This window comes from Culex quinquefasciatus, chromosome 3 (genome assembly GCF_015732765.1).
Source record: "Culex quinquefasciatus strain JHB chromosome 3, VPISU_Cqui_1.0_pri_paternal, whole genome shotgun sequence".
In the NCBI taxonomy this organism is placed as follows: domain Eukaryota; kingdom Metazoa; phylum Arthropoda; class Insecta; order Diptera; family Culicidae; genus Culex; species Culex quinquefasciatus.
Genome location: NC_051863.1, coordinates 168,450,439 through 168,475,103, shown reverse-complemented (window position 1 = coordinate 168,475,103; position 24,665 = coordinate 168,450,439). Strand labels below are relative to the sequence as shown.

Here is a 24,665-nt window from a genome sequence, read left to right as displayed (position 1 = left end):
ACCACACCTCGCAAAACACTACCGAATGACTTTTAAAATCTTCCCACGCCAACCCCCGCACATCTCCCCACGCTCGGTATTGTCTCTCCGTTGACACTTTGTTGACATCCGCACACTGAGAGGGCGAGATGGATGTTGCTGTATAAAATTTCAATTTCCATAAACCATAAGACAGACAGCCGGAAAGTGCGACGCGCGGGAGTGCTGGCTCGTCCTTGCTTGCCCGCGGGGACAAAACTAAACTTCCAGACCAAGTCGGAGGGTTTTTTTTTATCCTGTTGCCTGGTGACTTTGCTGAAAAGTACCACCGTCGTCACGCTGTAAGAGTGTGTGTGTGAATAGTGAAAAATAAACAGAAACCCCAAACAAGGTGACAGGTTCTGACTTATTCTTTTTTTTTGTACGCTAACAAACTTCTAGTTTCTAGTCGTGGCGAAACTGCTGCCAGTACAAGTGTGGGAAACTGCCACTCGGTTGGTATAAATTTACGTTTCGTCGCATGTTGCAAACAGTTTTAACTTTGCCAAAGGACGGCGACAAGTGGTGGAATGGAACTCGTTTCAATTTATTTAATTTGATGTGAAATTGGTTGACGGTTGTGCTGTTAGTTGGCGCAACTGGATTCGATATGCGGAGAGCTGTGTTACTGTTTCAGAAAAAATAGTTCAATTAATGCTCATTTAAAGCTTGTCACTTCTATTAGCAGAAGATACCATTCATCAAATTCATTAAAAAGTGATAAAAATAATTATGATGATGATTAAATATCGAATTCCATTCCAAACTGGCCTCTAACCAAGCCAATGAGGTGTGGTCAACCCCGGAACGTAATGAATTGAAAACAAATATTTACACCATCACCACTGTGGTTGTGCACAGCCCACGTGTAAAATGATCTAATTTCCGGAGCACTAATTAATTATGAAGTTTTCATTTGTCGCCATCATCGTCACCCCATCACTCAACGCCCACAAATTTTCACGGATGATTGCTACGTGTCGAGGATGTCCGGGAAAATTCCGATCGCTAATTAAGGTTAATATCGATCCAATTAAACTAAAATCGAGTTTGTCCTGCCCCGCAGGGAAGCGAAAACGAGTTACGTTGGATAAGCACTTTTAATGACAAGTTCTTCGAAAAACGAATTTCAACTATTCATAATGGTGATTGGCTTTTCCACAAAATTTTCCAAACTATAAGAAGCTTACCATCTTCAACTATCGAGAGCAACTTTATCGAGCTGCGTAGCATCGTGCCCTCACAAAAAACGGGTCGAAAAAGTTTATCTTAACGGCCTTCCGTTTGGACCTTCAGCGCGCCCTTCCTCGACACTAGGTACAAGAAGCTTAAAAACATAATTTTTAAGTACCCTATTAGTTCAATACGTGCTGCACCGAGAAGATTCTGCCCTGCCGTCACTCGCCAAGAAGAGGACACACTTGCAGCACGGGGATTGACTGCTGTCTTATGAAAGAGCCATGAGTCAACTGAGAGTACGGTGGAGGAGCTTATTTTTCATAGTTTCATAAATAATTTTAATTAGCATAAGTTTTCCTTACTCGGTAGAACTATCAGGTCAGGTCTGATGTCTGGTATTGGAGAAGAGCGAGTTATAACATGGGTATTTTATTCGGAAAAGCTTGTGCTACAGTTCATAGGATTCGCCGACGCATGCACCTGCAAAGATTCTATGTTATTTGACGCCACCATATAAAAACTATGCTCTCACCATCTTTTTCTAATCCAGCGTCAGGTCTGCGTTGTTTCAGTTTGAACGAAACGAAAACCAGAGCTGCAATACTTGTTGCACAAACTACAAAGATGCACAAAAAGGTTCGCTGATGACGGAAGTAGCTACTCTGCACAGCTCCCACAGGGGTACAGCGTTGGTCGTCATCTGCATCCCTCATGTCATAACCTTCGTTGCACTTGCATTCATCGGGAGCAATACAAACTCCGTTCGTGCAGTTATCACAGATCGGTTCACATAGCAATGTTTCGTTGGACATCCCAAATCCATCTAGGCACGTACAGTTTCCAGGAGATTCGCAAACCCCGTTGCTGCAATTTGTACAAACTGCATCACATCTATAGACATTTTCCAAGTTTTCGTATCCTTCATAACATAAACAGACATTATCCTCGCAAGTTCCACTCGCAGCATCACACTGAATCTCGCAGAAAGATACGCACGACGCACCGAGTTCATCCCACTGATAAGCATCCCAACACTGGCAATCATTTGGCTTTATGCAGGTTCCATTGCCGCAGGGTTGCTCACAGATTGGATCACAGCTGTTGTTCGCCTCCAAATAACCCTCCCAGCAAATGAACTTGCCTGGCTCCAAACAATCCGCATTTTCCGGCAGATCTTCACAAACCGGATCACAACCTGCTATCGTTCCATTGTCCACCAGCTCGTACCCGTCGTTGCAGCGACACTCATTCGGACGAACGCAATCTCCAAAGGAACAGTCCACATAAGTGGGATCGCAAAACGCCGTACAAACGGTGGAGTTCAACGGTACGAATCCCTCCAGGCAACTGCATACATCTGGAGCCGAACAGATTGCATTATCGCAAGATTCTTCGCACACTGGAGTACATCCTTCATCGAATTCAGTTCGATTGTACCCAGCAAGACATTCACACACATTTGGTGCAGTGCAAACTCCATTGTTGCACGGTTGCGAGCACGTCGGACTACAGTGTCTGGTATTGTTCCCGCTAGAAGCTGGAGCATAACCAGTGGAGCACAGACAAACATTAACATCGATGCAACTTCCAAACGTGCAATCCATCACAGCAGGATCACAAACTGGGCAGCAGACGTTGTCGTCCACCCTTTGATATCCTTCCCAGCATTCGCACTGATTGGGTCGAGCACAGCTGGAATTGACACAGGGAGAAACGCAAGCAGGTTCACACACGTTACTCGCCGCAGACGATTGGATAAATCCCTCGAAGCACTGGCACGATCCATCCGAAAGACAGCGAGCGTTGGTGCACGACGGATTACAACTCGGCGCGCAGCGTATCGATCCGGAATCGTACTCCAGTGCGAATCCTTCATCGCAAAGCAGAACGTTAGGTGCAATACATCGTCCGTTCTGTGATTCGATGTACGTGGGATCGCAGGTAGGACTACACCTTTCCGATACCATTTCGAATCCTCGGTGGCACTTGCAGGTATTTGGGGCTACGCAGTCACCGTTTTCACAACGAGGAGTGCACGATGGGATGCAAACATCTTCTGAATTCTTCGCGAAACCATCCAAGCAAGAGCACTCGTTGGGATTCGAACATTCTCCGTAAATGCAAGCTGGATCATAGTTCGGAACGCAGCGGCCATTTTGGAACATGTAGCCATCGTTGCATTTACAGTAATTTGGAGCCAGGCAGGTCCCGTTGGCACAATTGGCGTAGCTTGGATCACATACTGCATCACACTGGTTCGCAACTTCCGGTGAATCCGCAAATCCATGGAAGCACTCACAGGTATTCGGACTCACGCATTTTCCGTTGCTACAGGGTGGTTCACAAGTCGGGGCGCATTCTACGTCAGATTCACGAATCTTGTGATAACCGCGCAGGCAAGAACACTGCCCTGGACTCTCACATATGCCGTTGACGCACTCCGGATCACAAAGGGGAACGCACTTGTTCTGGTCCAGACGGAAGCCTTGCTTGCATACTCCATTTGCGCAGTCGACGTCGTCAGGATCACAAATGGGAGTACATGTGAAAGGATCTTGTTTTAATATTTGATAACCGTTAAAACACACGCACTTGTTGATTCCCGCACATATTCCATTGACGCAAGGATGATCACACTTTCCAGTGCAAACAGTACCATTTCGGATTCCAAATTCCAACAGGTAGGGGTTTAAATAGTGATTCTCCGGACAAACGCATTCATGCTCAGCATTGCAGTGCCCACCGATGCAGACATCGCTGCAGCTTGGTACACAGGATCCGCTAGAGTTTTTCTCGTATCCTTCCTGGCAAACGCATACCTCCGGAGCAACGCAGATTCCATTCTGGCAGTCGGAACATTCTGGTTGACAAATGTTGTTACCTCCTGGTGATACATGATATCCTTCGTAACATTCGCAAACATTTGACTCAACACATCTGCCATTCTGGCAGGGTGGATCACAAACTGGGACGCACTCGTTGCCGGATTCTTGAGTCTTGACGAACCCTTCAAAGCAGGAACACTGTCCGGGACTCACGCAGTTTCCATTGATGCATTCCGGATCGCAAACGGGAACACACTTGCCCGAAATCAATGTGTAGCCAGTTTTACAAATGCAGATATTTGGTGCCACACAGACTCCTCCGGTGCAATCGACATAGCTCGGATCACACACGGGAGAACATGCGAAGGAATCCACTTTAGACGGTTGATATCCGTTGAGACATTTACAACGATTTCTTCCCACGCAGTATCCATTCTGACAAGGCTTGTCGCAACTTCCTGTGCAAACTGTTCCATTGCGGACGCCAAATTCCAACAGTTTCGGATTGAAGAACTGTTCCTTTGAGCAGGCACAGTTTCCACTCCGGTCACATAGTCCCCCGATGCAAGCATCTTTACAGCTTGGAACACAAGCCGCGTTGGAATCTTTCCGGAATCCCTCGTCGCAGACACACTCATTCGGTGCAACACAGCGTCCGTTCTCGCAGCTTGAACACTTTGGTTCACACTCATTCCGCACTTTGACGTATCCCTCGTTGCAAGTACACTGATCCGGTCCGGTACAGCGTCCATTCGGGCATCCGCTCTTACACACTGGGTAGCAGTCTCCACCATAGTCGAAGTATCCTTCACAGCAAACCAACCTGGATTCCGTTAAGTAGGCCAGCTCACAGCTTTTGGTGTAATAGCCAGAATTGACCTGCGTGTTGTACCAGCCGGTCCAGCACTTGTACGAGCAGGTACTCTGCCTTGAAACGTACTGATCCCGAGAGTTGACGTAGGGAGTCCTGTTTGAGGGTGAGATGTATCAAGCGTTTGAGCGAGTTAAAATCGGAATGTGTTATACTTCACGTTCATCCAACACTTGCGACCGGTCACTAGTGGAAGTACTAAGCAAACTAAAACAACTTGAGTCAGGATATGCATCTCTAAGTGGACTGTTTTGTTCTGAATCGCAAAGCCAAATGATATCGTTTGCTGTGCTAATTCTTCGGGTCACATCCAGCCAACTATTTTAGTGCTGCTCGAAGAACATGGTTACGTCATGCTCACGATAAGCCCGCTTGACTCCCGCATTGAGATCGTATGCGTCAACGGTCTTTGCGGTTCAAGATATCCCATTATGTTCGCACATAGATCCGAGCCCGCAACTTTCATATCAAATCCCTCGGGTGCACTTCAAAATCGCAATCACAACTTTTATGAGCGAATGAGTGTCGCAAAAAAAAGTCGATTCAATGAAATCATATCCTTTTATCCACCCACCCACAAACACGCTGAGCAGAAATCAGCTCTGAACGTGACGAATCTGGGGATCAATTTCATGCCCCACCGAGCCCCGGCTACCCACTGCTCCTCCACGTGGACAATCGGTACGAATCACATAATTCTAAACGACGACGACACGACACGAGATGCATTTCGCTGCACATTCTTTCTCCCTGATATGCTAGAGCTTTTTGTGGCAAGAATTCCGGAAGTCATAGCCGAGCATTCAGGTATATATGGCGTCTATTGTTTGGCGACACTTATAGCTGGTGGCTGGCAGGCAAAAATCATTTTCTCTCGTGCACTATACTACACATTCGAAACAGAGCACTTTTCTTCTCGAAGCGGTTGTCGAAGCCGACTAACAACACTTGAGGATAGTGCGATCATGCTCGCTGGGATTGGTTCTCGTGGAGTGCTTCACGGAATCATACACAAGACGCCAAGTGAAATTGATTCCTCTTGCAGTTGAAAGGTTATGAAGGGGGTCCTGCGGGATGGCAGTGTGCCGACTGGGAGGGTCCCGAACAGACGGTAATAACTAAATTCAAGCCATTTCAATAACAAATACTTTTAAAATAACAGAAAGTGCTATGGATTCTTCTTGAAAAATCAATTTTTGCATAAGAATGAAAGCCTCCAACCTCCAACACGGTATTTTTCCCTCCTCAAAACTAGGCGAGGGGGGCAGCCAATACATTGTGCCTTCCCCCCTTCCAGAAATTTTGGAAGAAAAATATTCTAATTATAAATATCGAAAAATATTTTTTTAAATAATATTTTAAACTTAACTGTTACTGATAGATCTGTAAAAATCGTAAAATCCATTTTTGAAAAACATTTGCTGTTTTGAAAATCGATCGATTTTAGACAAAATCGTTTACAATTTTCTGGATTTCTATACAAAAGTTATCAAAATCGACAACCTCAGTAAATTTAGTATACGAGCACAGAGAAATCGGTATTAATTTGAGAGATGTCGTGAACATAGATTTTGCGGATTTGCTCACAAGATAACCACCTTAACCAAAGTACTTTGTTAATGAAGTTAATAAAGAAACCATGATTGGGTGGTTGAACTTTAACAGCTTTTAGTGGCAATGAACTGAAACACTTTTCCATAATAGTTGTTTTTTGACTGGTTTGCAGTTACAAAAATGCAGATAAATTTCCATTTTTAATTTGGCAATTTTGGAAAGTAAATTTGAAATGCTTTCAAATGAATTTGAGACATAAACCGTTTTATATCGATTTTAGCAAAAAAAAACACACAATTGCTTTAAAAAACGAACAAATTTTCGAAGACCAGCGCACCGTTTTAATTGGAAATGACAAATTCAAACAAAATCTAAAACAATTCCACATAATAATAACTGTACAAATGTCTGTGTGTATGTGTGTGTGTGTATGTGACCAATAATGTCACTCAGTTTCTCAGCACTGGCTGAACCGATTTTGACCAAACCAGTCGCATTCGACTTGGTTTAGGGTTCCATACGGTGCTGTTGAATTGTTTGAAGTTACGATAAGTAGTTCAAAAGTTATGAATAAAAATGTGTTTTCGCATATTTTTGGAAGTTGAATAAATGGCAGTAAACTGAACCAAACATCATCATGTTAAACATCGTTAGTTAGGTAATTGAAAGACCTTTCCAATGAGTCCAAAACATTGATAATCTGGCAACCATGTCTCGAGTTATAACCACTTAAGTGATAATTATGTACTTTTTTGTAGCTGAATCTCACGTAAATGTATTTAAACAATGTCCGGATCCATCATCCGACCCATCGTTGGTTAGGTAATTGAAAGACCTTTCCAACGAGTTTAAAACATTGACGATCTGGCAACCCTGTCTCGAGTTCTGATCACTTAAGTGATATTTATGTACTTTTTTTGTAACCGGATCTCACTTAAATGTGTAAAAACAATGTCCGAATCCATCATCCGACACATCGTTGGTAAGGAGGGAGTCCCAAACATTGATAATCTGGGAACCCTGTCTCAAGCTATGACCACTTATGACCACTCATGAGCTTTTGAGTGATATGTGTGTTTTTAGTATTCCAGAACTTAACGAAATTAAACGAACTTTGTGTCCAAACACATCATATCACATATCACCCATTGTCGGAAAAGAGTGAGGAAGGCACCAACCACATAGGTGGATTAAGTTAGTTTTTATTTTATTTGTTAAATTTTGCATTTATTATGAATTTTGTTGATTTTTTTAAAATCCTTAATTTTCTAGAATTTCTAGAATTTCTATGGTTTTTACAATTTTTTTTTGAATTTATTGATTTCTTTAAACTTCTTAAACATAATTGAATTATTTGAATTTCATAATTTTTTTTTTATTTCTACTTCGTAGCTTCCTGAAATTCATGGATTTCATTAATATTCTACTTTTGTTATTTATTATAGAAGGCTGGAACAATGTTGGCCCGAAAAATTAGGGGGCAAAACAAAAATTTTCAAAAAAAATCCAAGTTTTAATAGAAATTTAAATGCAATCAACTGACATCAATTCAGAATGCATTAGATTTATTTTTAGCATGTTTGGGTTGATTTAAAAATCTTTTGAATTTTAGAAAATTTTCGCAAAAAAATATTTTGCTAAAATGTTTGTTTCCCTCAAATCTTTTATTTTTTGAAAACTTATTATTGCAAAGCATCTGAACTAGTGAAAAATGCATTTTGAAACACGTTTTGCATTCAAGTGTTGAGACTAGGGTAATTGTTTAATTTTTTAAATATTTTTTTTTATTTTAATATTAAATTATTTAAATTTCTTGATTCTTTTAATTTCTTCACTTTATAAGTTTTTTTTTCTATGTCACTGCTTACAAAAAAATTTAAGTTTTTTAGATAAATTAAGCCTATTTTTTTAAATAATTTAAATTTGGGTAATTCTCCGCCAACTCACACAGCAGTTGCCCCGACCCCTCTTCGATTTGCGTGAAACTTTGTCCTAAGGGGTAACTTTTGTCCCTGATCACGAATCCGAGGTCCGTTTTTTGATATCTCGTGACGGAGGGCGGTACGACCCTTCCATTTTTGAACATGCGAAAAAGAGGTGTTTTCAATAATTTGCAGCCTGAAACGGTGATGAGATAGAAATTTGGTGTCAAAGGGACTTTTATGTAAAATTAGACGCCCGATTTGATGGCGTACTCAAATTCGAAAAACGTATTTTCATCGAAAAAACACTAAAAAGTTTAAAAATTCTCCCATTTTCCGTTACTCGACTGTAAAATTTTGGAACATGTCATTTTATGGGAAATTTAATGTACTTTTCGAATCTACATTGTCCCAGAAGGGTCATTTTTCATTTAGAACAAAATTTTTCATTTTAAAATTTCGTGTTTTTCTAACTTTGCAGGGTTATTTTTTAGAGTGTAACAATGTTCTACAAAGTTGTAGAGCAGACAATTACAAAATTTTGATATATATACATAAGGGGTTTGCTTATAAACATCACAAGTTATCACGATTTTACGAAAAAAGTTTTAAAAAGTTGGTCGTCATCGATCATGGCCGTTCATGGTCACCCGCGACAGACACGGACAACGAAACAAAGAGAAACGCAAAAAGTAACTTTTTCAAAACTTTTTTTCGTAAAATCGCGATAACTTGTGATGTTTATAAGCTAACCCCTTATGTCTATATATCAAAATTTTTGTAATTGTCTGCTCTACAACTTTGTAGAACATTGTTACACTCTAAAAATAACCCTGCAAAGTTAGAAAAACACGAAATTTTAAAATAAAAAATTTGTTCTAAATGAAAAATGACCCTTCTGGGACAATGTAGATTCGAAAAGTACATTAAATTTCCCATAAAATGACATGTTCCAAAATTTTTACAGTCGAGTAACGGAAAATGGGAGAATTTTTAAAACTTTTTAGTGTTTTTTCGATGAAAATACGTTTTTTCGAATTCTGAGTACGCCATCAAATCGGGCGTCTAATTTTACATAAAAGTCCCTTTGACACCAAATTTCTATCTCATCACCGTTTCAGGCTGCAAATTATTGAAAAACACCTCTTTTTCGCATGTTCAAAATGGAAGGGTCGTACCGCCCTCCGTCACGAGATATCAAAAACGGACCTCGAATTCGTGATCAGGGACAAAAGTTACCCCTTAGGACAAAGTTTCACGCAAATCGAAGAGGGGTCGGGGCAACTTTTCCCGATTTCGTGTGAGTTGGTAGAGAATTACCCATTTCGAGAGTTTCTTTAATTTTAAATAGTTGTTCTATTAATTTCATTATTGCTATTATCAAATTTAACTAAATTATTCGAATTTCTCAAATTTCTTGAACTTAAAATATTCTTAAATTTCATCAATTTCTCATTCTCTTCAATTTCTTGATTTTTGAATAATCTTTAATTTTAAAGGGTTCTTGAGGAGACCTAAAAAAAATTGAATAGTTCTCTACGGGATCGTCCTTTTTTCTTTAAGTTTTATTTTTGTATTTTTTAATCCGACTGAAACTTTTTTGGTGCCTTCGGTATGCCCAAAGAAGCTATTTTGCATCATTATTTGTCCATATAATTTTCCATACGAATTTGGAAGCTGTCCATACAAAAATGATGTATGAAAATTAAAAAATCTGTATCTTTTGAAGGAATTTTTTGATCGATTTGGTGGCTTCGTCAATGTTGTAGATATGGATATGGACTACACTAAAAAAATGATACAAGGTAAAAAAAAATTGGTAATTTTTAATTTCACTTTTTGAACCAAAAACTTGATTTGCAAAAAAAAACACTATTTTTATTTTTTGATATGTTTTAGAGGACAAAAAATCAAACCATCCACATTAACGACCCCCGGGTCTTTTGTGGTCTCTATTGCAAGTTTCGGCTCGAACCTAGGAGTCCGAAGGCTTGAATGGGGAGAGCACCCAAACCTCTTTTACTCCAAGGAACCTTCCACCCCAGTGTTTGAACTGACGACCTTTGGATTGTGAGTCCAACCGCCGCCAGCGATTCCACCGGAGTAGGCTTGGTTTGGTGTGTTGTTTGTACTCATGGCATGGAGATGACTCCTACACCTGGAATGACTTAACGGCCTAACAACCAAGGCCGGGACCGACATTTTACTTCCTCATCCGATGGAAGGTTGCAGCAGATGGGAGATGGTTTTAGAGGACATCAAATGCAAATACCAACATTTCAGAAATTTCCAGAATGGGCAAAAAATCATTGACCGAGTTATGATTTTTTGAATCAATACAGATTTTTTCAAAAAATCGAAATGTTGGTCGCAATTTTTTTTCAATTTCATTTTTCGATGTAAAATTGAATTTGAAATTAAAACAGTACTTTAGTGAAATTTTGATAAAGTGCACCGTTTTCAAGTAAAAGCAATTTTTATGTAACTTATCAATTTGTATGGAAAATTATATGGACAAACTAATGATGCAAAATGGCTTCTTTGGGCATACCGAAGGCACCAAAAAAGTTTCAGCCGGATTGAAAAATACCAAAACAATCGAATGACAAAAATCTCAGAGAATTGGTCATTTCTAAAAAGTTATAATTTGTAACGGAATTTTAGGTACAATCAAATAAAATCAATTTTAAATGCATTTCCCTGCATTTAGAATCATTTTTGGCATGCTTGGATTAATTCAAAAATCTTTGCAATTTTGTGAAATTTTCAGTGTACAAAACCACAAAAAGCTTTTATTTCAACAATCCTTTTTTTGTCAAATCATCTGTCATTTTATTTTTTATTTTTTGAAAACCAATGATTGCATATCAACTGTATGGGTGCAATGGTTTTTTTACTGAAACGTTAAAATTCTAGCAAGTAATTTAATTTGTTTTTTATTTTTTCCGTGAATGTATTTTTAATCAATATCAGGTAATAAATAGCTTATGGAAAGTGACCAAGCATGTTTCTATCAAAAATTTTACAATAATTTGTAACGCAATCCCACCTCCCCCCCCCCCCTCCAACTGTTATTGTGATGATCGTATCAAGTGTTAAAAATAACAAAAAATAAAAACAAAGATTTGTTCGAAGAAAAACTTAAAAAAAATTAGTCTGTTATTACAATAACAATTCAATAACAAAAAAAATCATATCGACGAATAACAAATCTTGTTATAAATAACATGAAATGTTATTGGCCTAGTATTTTCAAATAGCAAAAAATGTTATTCCCAAGTTACTTCCATCTGCTCGGGGTATGATTTGCTAACAAAAGGAATCACCTTTGTGGGATTAGATTGAATTTATCGTCTTGGGTAAAGCAAGGTGCAATCTTCTAACAACGACAACTAAGGATAATATAAGTTAGATTACTAGAAGGGATCATAAGATCAATCCAATGTGCATCACGGTATCATAAAGCATCTCACGCCGAGTAGGTCACAAATCAACTCCACGAAAAAAAAAGAATTTCCACACCCTCGAAGGACTCCCAGAGATTGCGCTCTTATCGGGATGTCTGCAATCTTCGCCTGCACCACACCATCCCGTCACCGGATGAAGTCCTTTATCAACATCGATGCTGGAGAAAAGTCAGCTACCTGCAGCGGTATCATCACCATCATCGTCGGGGTTGATGCTAGACTAGCTTCTTTCGCCACACGTGTCTGCACTAAAGTTCACGTGCCAACCGCCCCCACACTAACCGATATGTGATTATCGTAGTTCACGGCGGACCACGGCTCCGAGAAGATGCTCGACCCCGAGTCCGGGGTCGAGACTTTTCGCAGGGATGTTGCCACACGGTTTCGTCAACCGGGTGCAGGCTTGACGGCGCGGATGAGGAGGAAGGACGTTCCGGTTCGGTTCCATAAAAGTGAATTATTGTTATGAAATTTTATGGAGTTTCAGTTCGTGCCGAAGAAACGATAGCAACAGAGGATCTCTGGAGCAATGATGAGGATGCTTCTGTTGCAACAGGCGGTTTCTGCGAGGGAGTAAGTTATAAAATAAACAACCCACGATGCACGTTAGAAGGTGGTATTTTGTGTTTGCATTACGAGAGGAACTTGAGATGAAGACCACGGAATTGCCTGGTTATCCTCTAATTAATTGGAAGAGTTATAATTTGAAGGAATTTGATGCTAAATTCTTTGAATAGTTACCATCATGGTCAGGTTGTAAGATAGTCTACACCGTTCAACAATCCTTACCTGAAAAAAGAGAAAAAAAAAGCCAAAATTAGTTCCCAGCACTTTAAAGAACTCTGACCTACTTAATCCAACTTTACTACCCCTCAACATTTGCAATTATACTAAACGCTGCCAATTGCCCAACTCGACATAATTTTGGCGCCATTTCGTCCTACACCCTGCTCCCCCTCGTCCTCCTCCCCGAAACGATTCCGATTAATGATCGTCCTTCCCGGGGAGGTCGTTCCACTGCTTCACGTTAATTGTGATGGTAATCAGAAGTCGAGCCACGCCACCGTTCCGTTCCCGGGGAACTCACGAGATAATAAAAATGGCACCAAATCTAGGCGCAACTGGCAGGGGGAGGGGAAGAACCTCCCAAGAGGAAGTAATTTCCGGCGCGTGTTCTGTCAGAGGACCCCCGGACGGACCAAAAGCGATGACTTTGCCTATTTAGCTAAATGAGAGTGCTGTTGGCGTTGCTGCTGTTGTTATTGATCGAGCGATGGCAGATCCGACGTTTAGCAACGATATTAGTAATATGGAGAAGGGGGAATTGTTGTCCGTAAGTGGGGCTGTAATGTGTGGGTGTTTTGGGGGTAGATAAGAGCGCTCAACTAGGCGTTAGAGCCGGAAACTATAAAATAATGAGATGAAATGAGTATGGAGTTTATAGTCTGTGGTGGAAAAAGTCTGTAGTATAATAAGAAAAATGATTAGACTTGAATATTTTACATTTTTAGGGAACCCAAATAAAAAAAAAAAGCAAGAGAAGAGTTATAATCGGATAAAACTTAACAATTGCTGATTTTAAGAAAATTTCAGGTGATGGAACTACTTTATCATTCCTATGACTACCCTAATAACAAAAAAATTGACTTATTATTGGAGCCAATTGGATTTTTGGAAAAAATCGAAGTTTAATGCAAGTTCAAAAAATTTGCTATAAAATTGTCTAAGAGACATTAAAGATTGGACCTCGGGTTGCTGAGATAGAGCCGCTTTAAGAAAAAGAAACACGAAAATTTAAGTTTTCTAAATCTCACCAAAACAACCCACCATTTTGTAATGACGATATCTCAGCAACTAATGGTCCGATTTTCAATGTTAATACATGAAACATTTGTGAAATTTTCCGATCTTTTCGAAAAAAATATCTGGGAGTTTAGGTATTGAAAACTGAAAATCACAGACCAAAATTGAATAAACATTTGAAACTGGGCTAAACATCTTTTAGCATGTTATACAATTTTTTCGGCGTTATTTTTTAATTGTTTGTTAGACCGATAATTGTGTAAAAAAACAATGTTGATTGTTTTACAAGACACAGTGCAAAACTTTAACTTTGGATGTTTGAAAATGTGATGGTTGAATATTCCTACTTTCGGTGTAATTTTATCTGAAATAATATGATAAAAGTAAAATTTAACATAAACTGATGACAAAAATCACCAGGTTTTAACGTAGAAAATATTTTATTTCACCAATCTTTATGAAAAATATTGTGTCAAATAATGTTTAATTTTACATCAGGAACTTGAGAAATTTATATCAGTTTTTGCTTTGATTCAACAACCAAATTTTCAACATTCCACAACAAAACGTTTTTTAACTGTGGATATAATAAGGAAATTCGTGAAAAAGTTCTTGCAACGGTTTATTTTAGAGTGCAAGCAGTGATTCTGCACAGAAAAAAAAATCACATGCAAAAGTGTGTAAGTTTCCATCAAGAACCCGTAAATTTTTCATCAGTTCCTTTTTCTTACAAATTATGTTGATAAAATTATTCAAAGTACACAGCTAAAAAAGTAGTAATCCAGCTGCGTGTAAAAGGCCTGGTTGTAAAATAAATATTGCATTATTTTACTCAATTTTATGTGATTTTACACTCTGAAATATGTAGCCCATCAGTATGGGAAACCAACTTGACCGTGTAACCAGTGTGTTTGTAGTGTTAAATATCGGTGTGAATCGTCGCGTGTTGTATAGTTTTTTGTGTAAATATTGCCAAGAAGACGTTGTGTTTGTCGACGGGGAACGAGGAAGTCTCTCAACAAGGCAGCAACCCGTAGCTGCACGTCCCACACCGTGCGTTGATGCCGCTAGTCACCACCAGATGTCGCCGCTAAAGAACATCGCATGGGCGGCCATTGGGGGTGGTGAATGTTCGAAGGATGCAATGACGGGTGATATGAGTTGGCACGTGAAGGTTAAAGGGGCTTCTGGGAACCACCATCGCGATTGCTGGATCAGAAAGTCCGGTGATCAAGTTGCGAACGGTTGTCCGCAACCAAGTGAGTACCAACCCGCAATACCAGCGTTGGTAGAGTGTCCGTTGGACGGACCAGTGGAACCTGATACCATCAGGACAGCGCCCGGAACTCGCTACGTTCCGAGGAGAGACGAGAGCAGGAGCTACTCGTGTGTTTTGGACATCCAGGTAGGAATGTGCCATCACAGATGCATCCCAATACGAGCCCAGATCCCCAGCATTAGCAATCTAACCGCCATTTTGTCCCGCGTAGGACCCCTTTGTGTTTCACGGTTCACTTTGTGAACACTTGTGGTTTTCACCCTGGCCGTGCTATTTCCGGACCGGTGAACCACCCTACGAACCGTCAGCGTCCCCGTTTGACACTGTTCGTGCGCCTGGCCGTGACCGTCAACTCCGCTACCCGAAACCCGGACTGTACCGACGGAGTCCTGGACACCGTCGAAGCCTGTTGCCCGTTACCAAGCACAGGAAGGGCGCGGACGGCAGGCAAGGGTCCTCGAAGGCTGCAGCCGAAGCGTCGGAGGGTCCATCCGACTGACAAAGAGGCCACCCCCATTGGCGAACTGCAGGAGGAGCGTCTACGTCAGCAGAAAGGAGCAGCGACGACGGCAGAGCGGCGATACGGGGCCCCGAACGAGTCAACGGTGCACCGGAAGTGTAAAGGAAGAAAGAAGAAGGACGAGTGAGGTAGGAGATAGTATGTAAGGACGTGGGACGGGAAACGAGTGCTAGAGGAGAGGAAGGGATCCCTGAATAAACCTGTCGACTGAAACCGAAAAAAAACTGTAGTTTCCCTTAGGCAACACAGTGTTTTCTTGGCTTAGGAAATCTCGAGCGTCATGCCGATTCTGAGTGTAATTGTAGAGTCCCATCCGTGTTTAGCTCTACCCTACTGGAAGCACAGCTCAGCAACCTCAGTTGTTATAACCGAAATGTCAAGACCATATATGTGTTTATCCTTTCCATTCTTCATCGGTCTGATGGCCGAGTGGGCTAAGGCGCCAGTCCTTACTGTTGGTGTTGAGTTTGAATCCCGTCGGTTGCAACTTTTTTTTTGTGTTTGCAAAAATTGTACATGCAGTGTTTAATATTTAGTGTTTATTTTGACGAAGGTGATGTGCATGCTTTTGCATGCGATTTTACCATCGGATTTTTTGCTGTGTAGAGATAATATTCAACCAACCAAATTTTCAACCTTCCCAAGTTCACAGTTTTTCTACACACACAAAAAAAGTGTACCTTAATCCGCTCGGCTAACAGACCGTTAAAGAGCGCAAAGGATTTACACAGTAAAAAAGTTGAATTTGATAAGTAATTTAAAAAAAATCAATTTTTTACTGTGCTTATGAGCTTGCCATTTCGGCCAAGTATAATTCTCATGTTGATGAGTTAGACACTTCTGGGTGTAATATTACATAAATTTCTAGAAATTATACAAAATTTATTTTACATCCATTTTTTCTGTGTAATATAATCTCATGATAATTATTATATTGAACTTTGATTTGGTACCTTAATCCGCTCGGCTAACAGACCGTTGAAGAGCGCAAAGGATTTACACAGTAAAAAAGTTGAATTTGATTAGTAATTTAACATGAAATTTAACAAAAAAATATTTTTTTACTGTGTTTATGAGCTTGACATTTCGGCCAAGTATAATTCTCATGTTGATGGGTTAGATATTTCTGGGTTTAATATTACATAAATTTCTTGAAATAATACAAAATTTATTTTACAACTGCGTGGACATTTTTTTTTTGGAAATTTTGGGGGAGGCCCCATGTGAACAATTGTCTCTCCTCTCTAAGTATCTGCGTAGTTTATGAATGACCTCTTATCCAGTTTATTGATTTTGCTTTAACATTTAAGTTACTTTTACATACTTTTATGTCATGTTGAAAAAAGATCACCAGTTTAAAAAAATGTAAAATATAAATTTAACTCAAAAAATGTGACACTTCGAATTTTACATCAAAAGATGTTATTTTACACAGTTTTAGAGGTTAATTTCTTTTAAGGACAAAAAACTGTCTGGTTAATTTTAATTTTTTTTATTTTGTACCTTTTACTGCTCAAATTTTTTTCGAAAGATTTTATTTTACCCGTGTTCAGGAGGTCATTTTGAGCAACTTTTGTTCTACGAAAAACTTTACTTCTCTTGTTTTATGTTTTTCTTGTTTTATTTTTAGTATTTTAATTTGCATTTATCTTGTTTAGTTTATGTTTGTTATTTGGCCTATTCTACCACCTCCTATCATTACATTTTGCCTTTCTGTTTTTTCACTTTTTCAATTTTTTGCATTTTTTTCACATTTTCTGCTATAAGATGACACCATTATCATTTAAATTGCAAAAAAAAATCGTAGAAGTAGTCTAAGACACTAGAAAAATTACTGCATACTTCTTTATACTTAAAATATAGGAAATAATAGTTAAAAACACAGCCAAAGTTGACCCCTAAAAAAATGTAATTTTTAAAAACATTGGCAAATTCACATAAAACAAGTAAAACTGCCAACCCATAAATTTTCTAAAATTTTAAGAGTTCTTCTTTCCAGTGCTTTTTAATGATCAAAAATTGGTTGAAAAATGGATTTTTGGTGATTTTTTAAATAGAAGCCCGCCTTAAGGCGGGGTTGAGTTGTAGAGGGAAAGTGTTTTTTTTTTCACTTCGTATCAGTTAAATTTAATAATTTTTACGCAGCAAAATAAATTAAAAAAATCAAGAAAATTTGCTTTTTAACCTACAAAACTGCATTTAGAGTGATTTAAGAATAAAAAAAATGTAGATTTTAATTTTTCATATGACTTTTTGCAGGATCCCTTGCCCTTCAATGGTGTTCCCCTCAGGGTTTAGGAAAGGTTTACACATTGCAAATCGAACTCTCGTAAGCTAATCGTTTTCAGATAAATTCAAAAATCAATTAAAATCTCGTTTCTTCGCAAATAAAAAACCTCCAAAAACCCAATTATGACCTTGCATCAGCTGGCCCTTGTGTTTTTCCGTGATTCAATTTTAATGACTGGCGAGGCTCACGAATAAAACCGCGAAAATGTAACCAGGAGGAACGCGACAGCATAAAAAAAAGGGGGAAGGCAGGCAGTAGCAACATCATAATAGCGCACTCGTTGGCGCCTCCTCGTTAATGATTTAGGGCGGGGGAGGTGGGGAGGACATTCCGAGTTTACACCGATTTTTTCTCTTTTCCTTTTCGGGTAGCATCAACCCCGAGTTAATGACTTGCGTGTCGCGGACAGGTGCTGCGAAAATTCGCACGGTATTATGGGCATGTGGAGTGACTTTTTCTCTGTCCCTCCAGGTGGCCAAGGGTTGTCACAAATTGGATGTATTTTTTGGAGGGGTCAATTGGGAAGCCACCGGTCTTGTTTGAAAAATCAAAAACATTTTGAATTTTTTTAAAATAAAAACATATTTTTAATAATTTGAGCCTTTTTAAAGTTTTCAGCTTCTATAAACTTCATTTACATTCATATCGGAATCTCCCATTTGCAACCGAACATATAAAAAAAAGCGCAATCCAGTGCGACCAGTTGGCTCAAATTTGGTCCCTCTCAATCCCCATAAATCCAATCAGTGAAGACGTGGTGGCAATCCTCCCCCTAGGGGAAGTGAAATTCAATTATCATTATTGTTTGTGATTTTTTTTTGCTGCTGCTGCTTTGTTCTTCCCACATTGTACCTATCGAAGGCTGGGATTTTCGACACTATATAAAAGTGAACAAAAAGAGGCAACGGGTTTTTGTTCCTGGTCGTAGATATCAGGCTCAACAACAATTACGATAATTGAATTAAAATTTGTAAAACCGCGGGCCGTTTCCTGGTAGGGTTATTTTTTTTTTTTTTGTTATTTCGAAGGAATTGATTTTTTTGCTGCGAATTCATTTGTTGAATTATTGAGTTCGACCTTTTGAAATTCACATGAAATTCGCGGTTGCAATCTGCGATGTCACTTTGATGGTGCATTATCGGGTATTGAAATTTTCAATTAAATCGACATCCAATTTCAGCGATTGATTCACTTTTTTCATTATATTTTTTTTTTGTATATTAAACAGGGATTAAATTACGATGCCGTGGTGATAAAAAGACACTTTTTTGTGAATTTCATCGTGGAAAATCTATTAACCCATTCTGACAAAATATGTCATCTAGCGAGGCACGTTTAGATGCTGACAGATGTTTTGGAAGACACCTACCATCTCCTTTTGGTGCCAGATGCAAACGCCAAGATATGAAGCATCGAGCGTGTGAGCTTTATATATGGCAGGTTTGGACGTAAATTGTTTAAAGATGATCGAAGTATCCATTGAATGTGATTAAAATCCGTCGAAGAAGAAGTTTAATAATCTGTTAAACATGTTCATTTTGTTTCACAAAAAGTGTATTCTATTTTATAAATAATTTACAATAAGTTTTTTCTAGCGATAAAACTTAAAAAAAAAACATTATATTAAAAACTTTGAACTATTTTCAACGCCTGCAACGACAAAAAAATTTTTTTTAATTGCCAGAAATCAAAAAGTTTGACAAAAAAAAACAATCCAATTGAATTACTAAACATTATCAAAATTTGAATTAATTGAAGACTTTATTTTAATTAAGTTTTAATTTAACCTCATCGGATTCCGTGCAGTAGAGGTAAACGTGGTTGCCTAATACTTAGTCCTCTTGGGTTCAATCCCAATCACCCACGTCCGCATTTCTTAAGGCGGAACAAAGTGACAAGTATGACCAATAAAAAAAACCGATATTAGAAATACCCCTTGATTTGATTCCTTAGGCAAAAATAAGTTCGAAATTTCAAGCAAAACCGGTTTAGGGTTAAGGGCCGTTTGATATCGTTTGAGAGGGTGAGAAATAAATCATACAAAAACGACTTCTTTAAATCGTTAATAACTCGTCAGGGTTAAATCGGATCGTTTTGCGGCCTTCGACAAAGTTTCTTGTCATTTTTTTACATAATTGCAGAGATTGAGATTTGTAAATGGAATTCTTTACGAAATCGGCCGATTTTGACTATTTTTGTTTTTTTTTGTATTTTTTGATTTGGCTCAAACTTTGTGGGGGCCTTCCCTATGACCAAAGAAGCCATTTTGAATACAAGTCTCTATACAATTTTGGCAGCTGTCCATGCAAAAATGGTACGTATGTATTCAAATATCTGTAACATTTGAAGGAATTAATCGAAAGTATACCGAAACCGATTTTTTTGCCGACTTTTTACTTTCCGAGATTTTTTTATATGTTTTAGGAGAAGAACTCGCAACTTTTAGGCCTTCGAGAAATATGGTCGAAAATTCTGAGAGATTTCAGTCATTTGATTTTTTTTTTTTGTATTTTCTAATCCGGCTGAACCTTTTTAGGTGAAACTGAAGGAATGTTTTGATCGAGTTGGTGTCTTCGGCAAAGTTGTATGTATCGATAAGGACTACACTAAAAAAAAAGATTCACGGTAAAGAAATTTGATGACTTTTTGTCACTAAAACTTGATATGCAAAAAAAACACATATTTTTATTTTTTTATTTTCTAATATGTTTTAGGGGACATCAAATGCCAACTTTTCAGAAATTTCCAAAACGAGCTAAAATCTTTTATGAATTGTTGAATCCATACTGATTTAAAAAAAAATCGAATACAGTCATCCCACATATTCGGAACGGTTTCCAGATCGGCCAATGTTCAAAAAATCATAGCAAATCGATAATTGAACTTAATGATTCGCTGTTACCTTCATTTGAAAGGTTTTCTTGCGAACTATCGAATGCTGTATAGAACATCTCAAAATTTCAACTTTTATATGAAGTTTTTGAAGAATTACTTTGACCCTTGAAATCCACAAATTCGGAACACTTTTTTCTTACGAATGTAAACAAACTTTGGATCTTTCCAGGAGTACATATTTATTACCAAATAATGACTTCACACACTGAAAACAATGAAACTCAAGCTTAGTGATGTTTTATACATGGTTTGATAACTTTTTACGTGAAAATATCAGTTAAATTCAGGTGTTCCACAAATGTGGGAGGCACAATAACATGAAACAGGCCATTTGGAGACAGTGTTTTGCTGCTCTGGACAAAATAGTCTTGGAATGAAGTATTTTGTTCAAAAAGTCCTACTTTTACTAGTGAAATAGCAAGATAATGTTCAAATGAAGGTTCTAAAAATAGTAAGGTCGACAGAAAAGCTACTTTTGGCATGCTATTGACAAATTATCATAAAAGTGTTCCGAATTTGTGGGTGTTCCGAATATGTGGGATGACTGTACTGGTTGTAAAAATTTGCAATCAAAAAGCATTTTTATAAAGTGCACCGTTTTCAAATTAAAGCCATTTTTAGGCAACTTTTTTCATTTTTTTAATTAGTGCCTATTAGTGAGCAAACTTCAAAACATACATTTATTAAATGCTAAACAAATCTCTATATTTTGTTTTTTTAATTTTGTTGATACGACCCTTAGTTGCTGAGATATTTATTGATATGCAAAGGTTTAAAACAGGAAAATTGATATTTTCTGAGTCTCACCAAAATAATCCACCATTTTCTAATGTCGATATCTCAGCAACTAATGGTCCGATTTTCAACGTGAAAACATGAAACATTCGTGAAATGACCGATCTTTTCGAAGACAATATTTTCAAAAAAATTAAATCAAGACTAACATTTCAAAAGGACGTAATATTGAATGTTTGGCCCTTTTGTCTTAATTTTAAAAAAATGAAAATATTGTTTTCGTTAATATCGAAATTGTTTGATATTTTAACATTGTAAATTGGACCATTAGTTGCTAAGATATCGACATTAGGAAATGGTGGATTATTTGGGTGAAACTTAGAAATCATCGATTTTCCTGTTTTTAAACCTTTTCGTGGCAATAAATATCTCAGCAACTAAAGGGTCGTATCAACAAAATTCAAGAAAGCAAAATAAGAAAATTTTCTCAGTTTTTCAAAAATATTTTTTCAAAATGTGGGCAAACATGTGCATTAATTTTTAAGAAAAACTGCGACTATTTAAAAAAAAAAGTTACCTAAAAATGGCTTTAACTTGAAAACGGTGCACTTTATCAAAATTTCACTAGGGTACTTTGTGATTGCAAATTTGATTTTACATCGAAAAATTTAGTTGAAAAATTTTTGCGACTAATATTTCGATTTTATTAAAAAAAATCAGGATTGATTATAAAATTCATAACTCGGTCAAAGATTTTTTGCACATTCTGGAAATTTCTGAAAATTTGGCATTTGATGTCCCCTAAAAACATATGAAAAAATAGTGTTTTTTGCAAATCAAGTTTCAGTGTAGTCCTTTTCCATACCTACAACTTTGCCGAAGACACCACATCGATCAAAAAATTCCTTCAAAATATACAGATTTTCGAATTTTCATACATCATTTTGTATGGACAGCTGCCAAATTTGTAAGGAAAATTATATGGAAAAACTAACGGCATTTTGATGTTGAAAAATAACTTGAAAGAAAATTTAAATCTAAATCTCTTTAAACGTAAAAAACCGATGCAAAGTAATACAAATTTAAAACCCCAAAATGAAAGCTTTTCCACATATCGCTGTCGACACTTGATCCATTCTCATTCATTAATTAAAAAGTTTCGGCTTCACCGTGTGGGTTTTTCCATGCCAGAGACTCCCCAAACAAGAGGCGCCTCCGGGGTGGGGAGGGTGGTATTGTTTTCCACCCAGCAACCACATCAAACCGGATGGTGGTACACCCCCGTAAAGAGGCGGGGAAGCGATTTGGGTTCCGGGTCGCGCAGGAACCAATCGTGATTCATTTTGAATGGGCGCCGGAAATTAATTAAAATTTGCTCCTGAACTCCTGATGACCGAACTCGGCCCGGTAGGGGGCGCGCAATTATAGCAACAGCGCAGTGTAATTGAGTTGACCTCAGGATTTGGGAGCGAAAATTGAACCGGTAACGAGGGTCTAATTGGGATTTAAATCCTGCGATGCCTATCGGATCGGAGATTGCCGTTGATATTTTAAAGGGGGTGCGGTGGAACGATGTATTGATGGGCGACGATTGGAATCTTTTCGAGAAACTTGTACGAGCTTGCTTCAATGAGCAATCACATCGCATCGGCGTTAATTGAATCAAACCCATCAGACACACGTTAGCGTTTTGCACAAATCGCTGCCGGGGAAAGTTTTCCGCTTCATTAACCAATTCTGACCTAATTTGCTGGATGTTATCAGTCAGCCGAAACCGTAATCAGCAGCCAGTGTTGGGAAAATTATTGAGACTGTTATTCTTCGAAGTCAACAATACCTTTTGATTCAATTTAAATAAAACACATGTGACCCTGAAGAAGACCAGTCGCAAAGTGAGCCGAAACGTCGACCCAACACGAATCTTTCCCATCCCTGAGCAAACACCACCGATTCGTATCGCGAGGTCGGATTCCCCGAGCAATCAACACTTCCATCGCTTGGAACAGCTTCCAGCAAATGCTCCGAATGGATGTTGATTGCTGTGCCGCTATAGACGAAAACAAAAGTTTTTTTTCCATCATCCTCTTCTCAGAAAATGCTGTCGAGCAACAAGAGCCAGAGGAGTTCAATAAAATCGACGTTATCGATGCGGGGCTCGCCCATTTTCGCGAAGATTGCGAATCTTCGATGGTAATCGCGTAATGCTGTTAGCCCCCCTCCCGCGCTGATGACGGGCTTGATGGTGATTACTTCCAACGAGATTGCTTATGTCTTATCTTTTGTGTACAATTTGATCTCGTTTTGTCTGCAGTTCCACAAATCAGCGCTGCTGCTGACTTGGTTGAAATCAAATCAAGATTAAATCGACGTGACGTGAAGTTCCATTGTTAGGCACTTGATGCACGTTTCCGTTGAAGGTTACTTTGTAGCGCTAGAGAAGATTAATTTAGTTTCATTCTGCAATTTAAAGAGAAAAACAAAACAAAAATCCTTCGGAAAAAGCTTTATAACTTTACTAGTATTAGAAATTGACCTGAGTCAAATTCACAGAGCAATTTTAAAAATTTGTCCTGGAAAATTTTCACAACAATATCTCATTACTGAATTCAGTTAAATTTACTGAAATCTGCACTACTGAAATTTTCAGTAAATGAAAACTTGCTGAAATTTCAGCAAACTTTGATAGCTCCATACAAATTTTAACTGATGTTCAGCGAAAAACTAACTGAAAATTTCAGTAGTGCAGTTTTCAGTAAATATTAACTGAAAACGAACATCAGAATTTGCTGTATCGGTTTGAAATTTTTACAAGTTTTTATTTTGTATTTTTGATTTGGATGAAATTTTGTAGGTTGTACGTTATGATAACGATATTAATTTTTTCTATCGCATAAAATTGAAATAGTACCTATTTGAGATTTTTTAAATATATTTTAGGGGACTAAAAAGTCGAAAAATGGTACTCAAACTAAATTTAAAATCATTTTTGCCTTCCTCACCTCAACGAGGAAAAGCTATAAAATCACTCAAAAAATGAACTTCTTCATTCAACCTCGTAGACCCACCTTCACGTATATCTATGGACCGGATCAATCATGCGACCCATCGTTGGTTAGGTAATCAAAAGACCTTTTCAACAAGCCCAAAAGATTGAAGATCGGACAACTCTATCAAAAAATATAAGTACTTTAATGTTTTCAATAAATTTGTTTTGATTTCAATAAATTTGTTCTGATCTCAGATATTTTGATTAAAATATGCGAGGAAGGCACCAACCACCTAAAGGTGGATTAAGTAAAGTTTTTAA

General features: G+C 38.2%; 2 protein-coding genes across 7 annotated transcripts in view; both read right to left on the bottom strand.

The window, feature by feature from the left end:
• LOC6040591 (bifunctional heparan sulfate N-deacetylase/N-sulfotransferase) overlaps positions 1-24,665 on the bottom strand; it is a 366,151-nt gene that overhangs the window by 237,083 nt on the left and 104,403 nt on the right. The gene's annotated exons all lie outside the window — the stretch shown is intronic.
• LOC6040585 (multiple epidermal growth factor-like domains protein 11) lies at positions 1,365-5,258 on the bottom strand. 2 transcript variants are annotated; one of them, XM_038266167.1, is made up of 3 exons: positions 5,049-5,258; positions 1,730-4,989; positions 1,366-1,677 (listed from the first exon to the last, which is right to left on the bottom strand). In XM_038266167.1, exons 1-3 carry the CDS (start codon positions 5,126-5,128, stop codon positions 1,646-1,648), a joined length of 3,372 nt encoding a protein of 1,123 aa, XP_038122095.1. In that variant the 5' UTR covers positions 5,129-5,258; the 3' UTR covers positions 1,366-1,645. The 2 variants fall into 2 exon arrangements, with proteins under 2 accessions (XP_038122094.1, XP_038122095.1); XM_038266166.1 differs by having other exon boundaries at positions 1,365-4,989.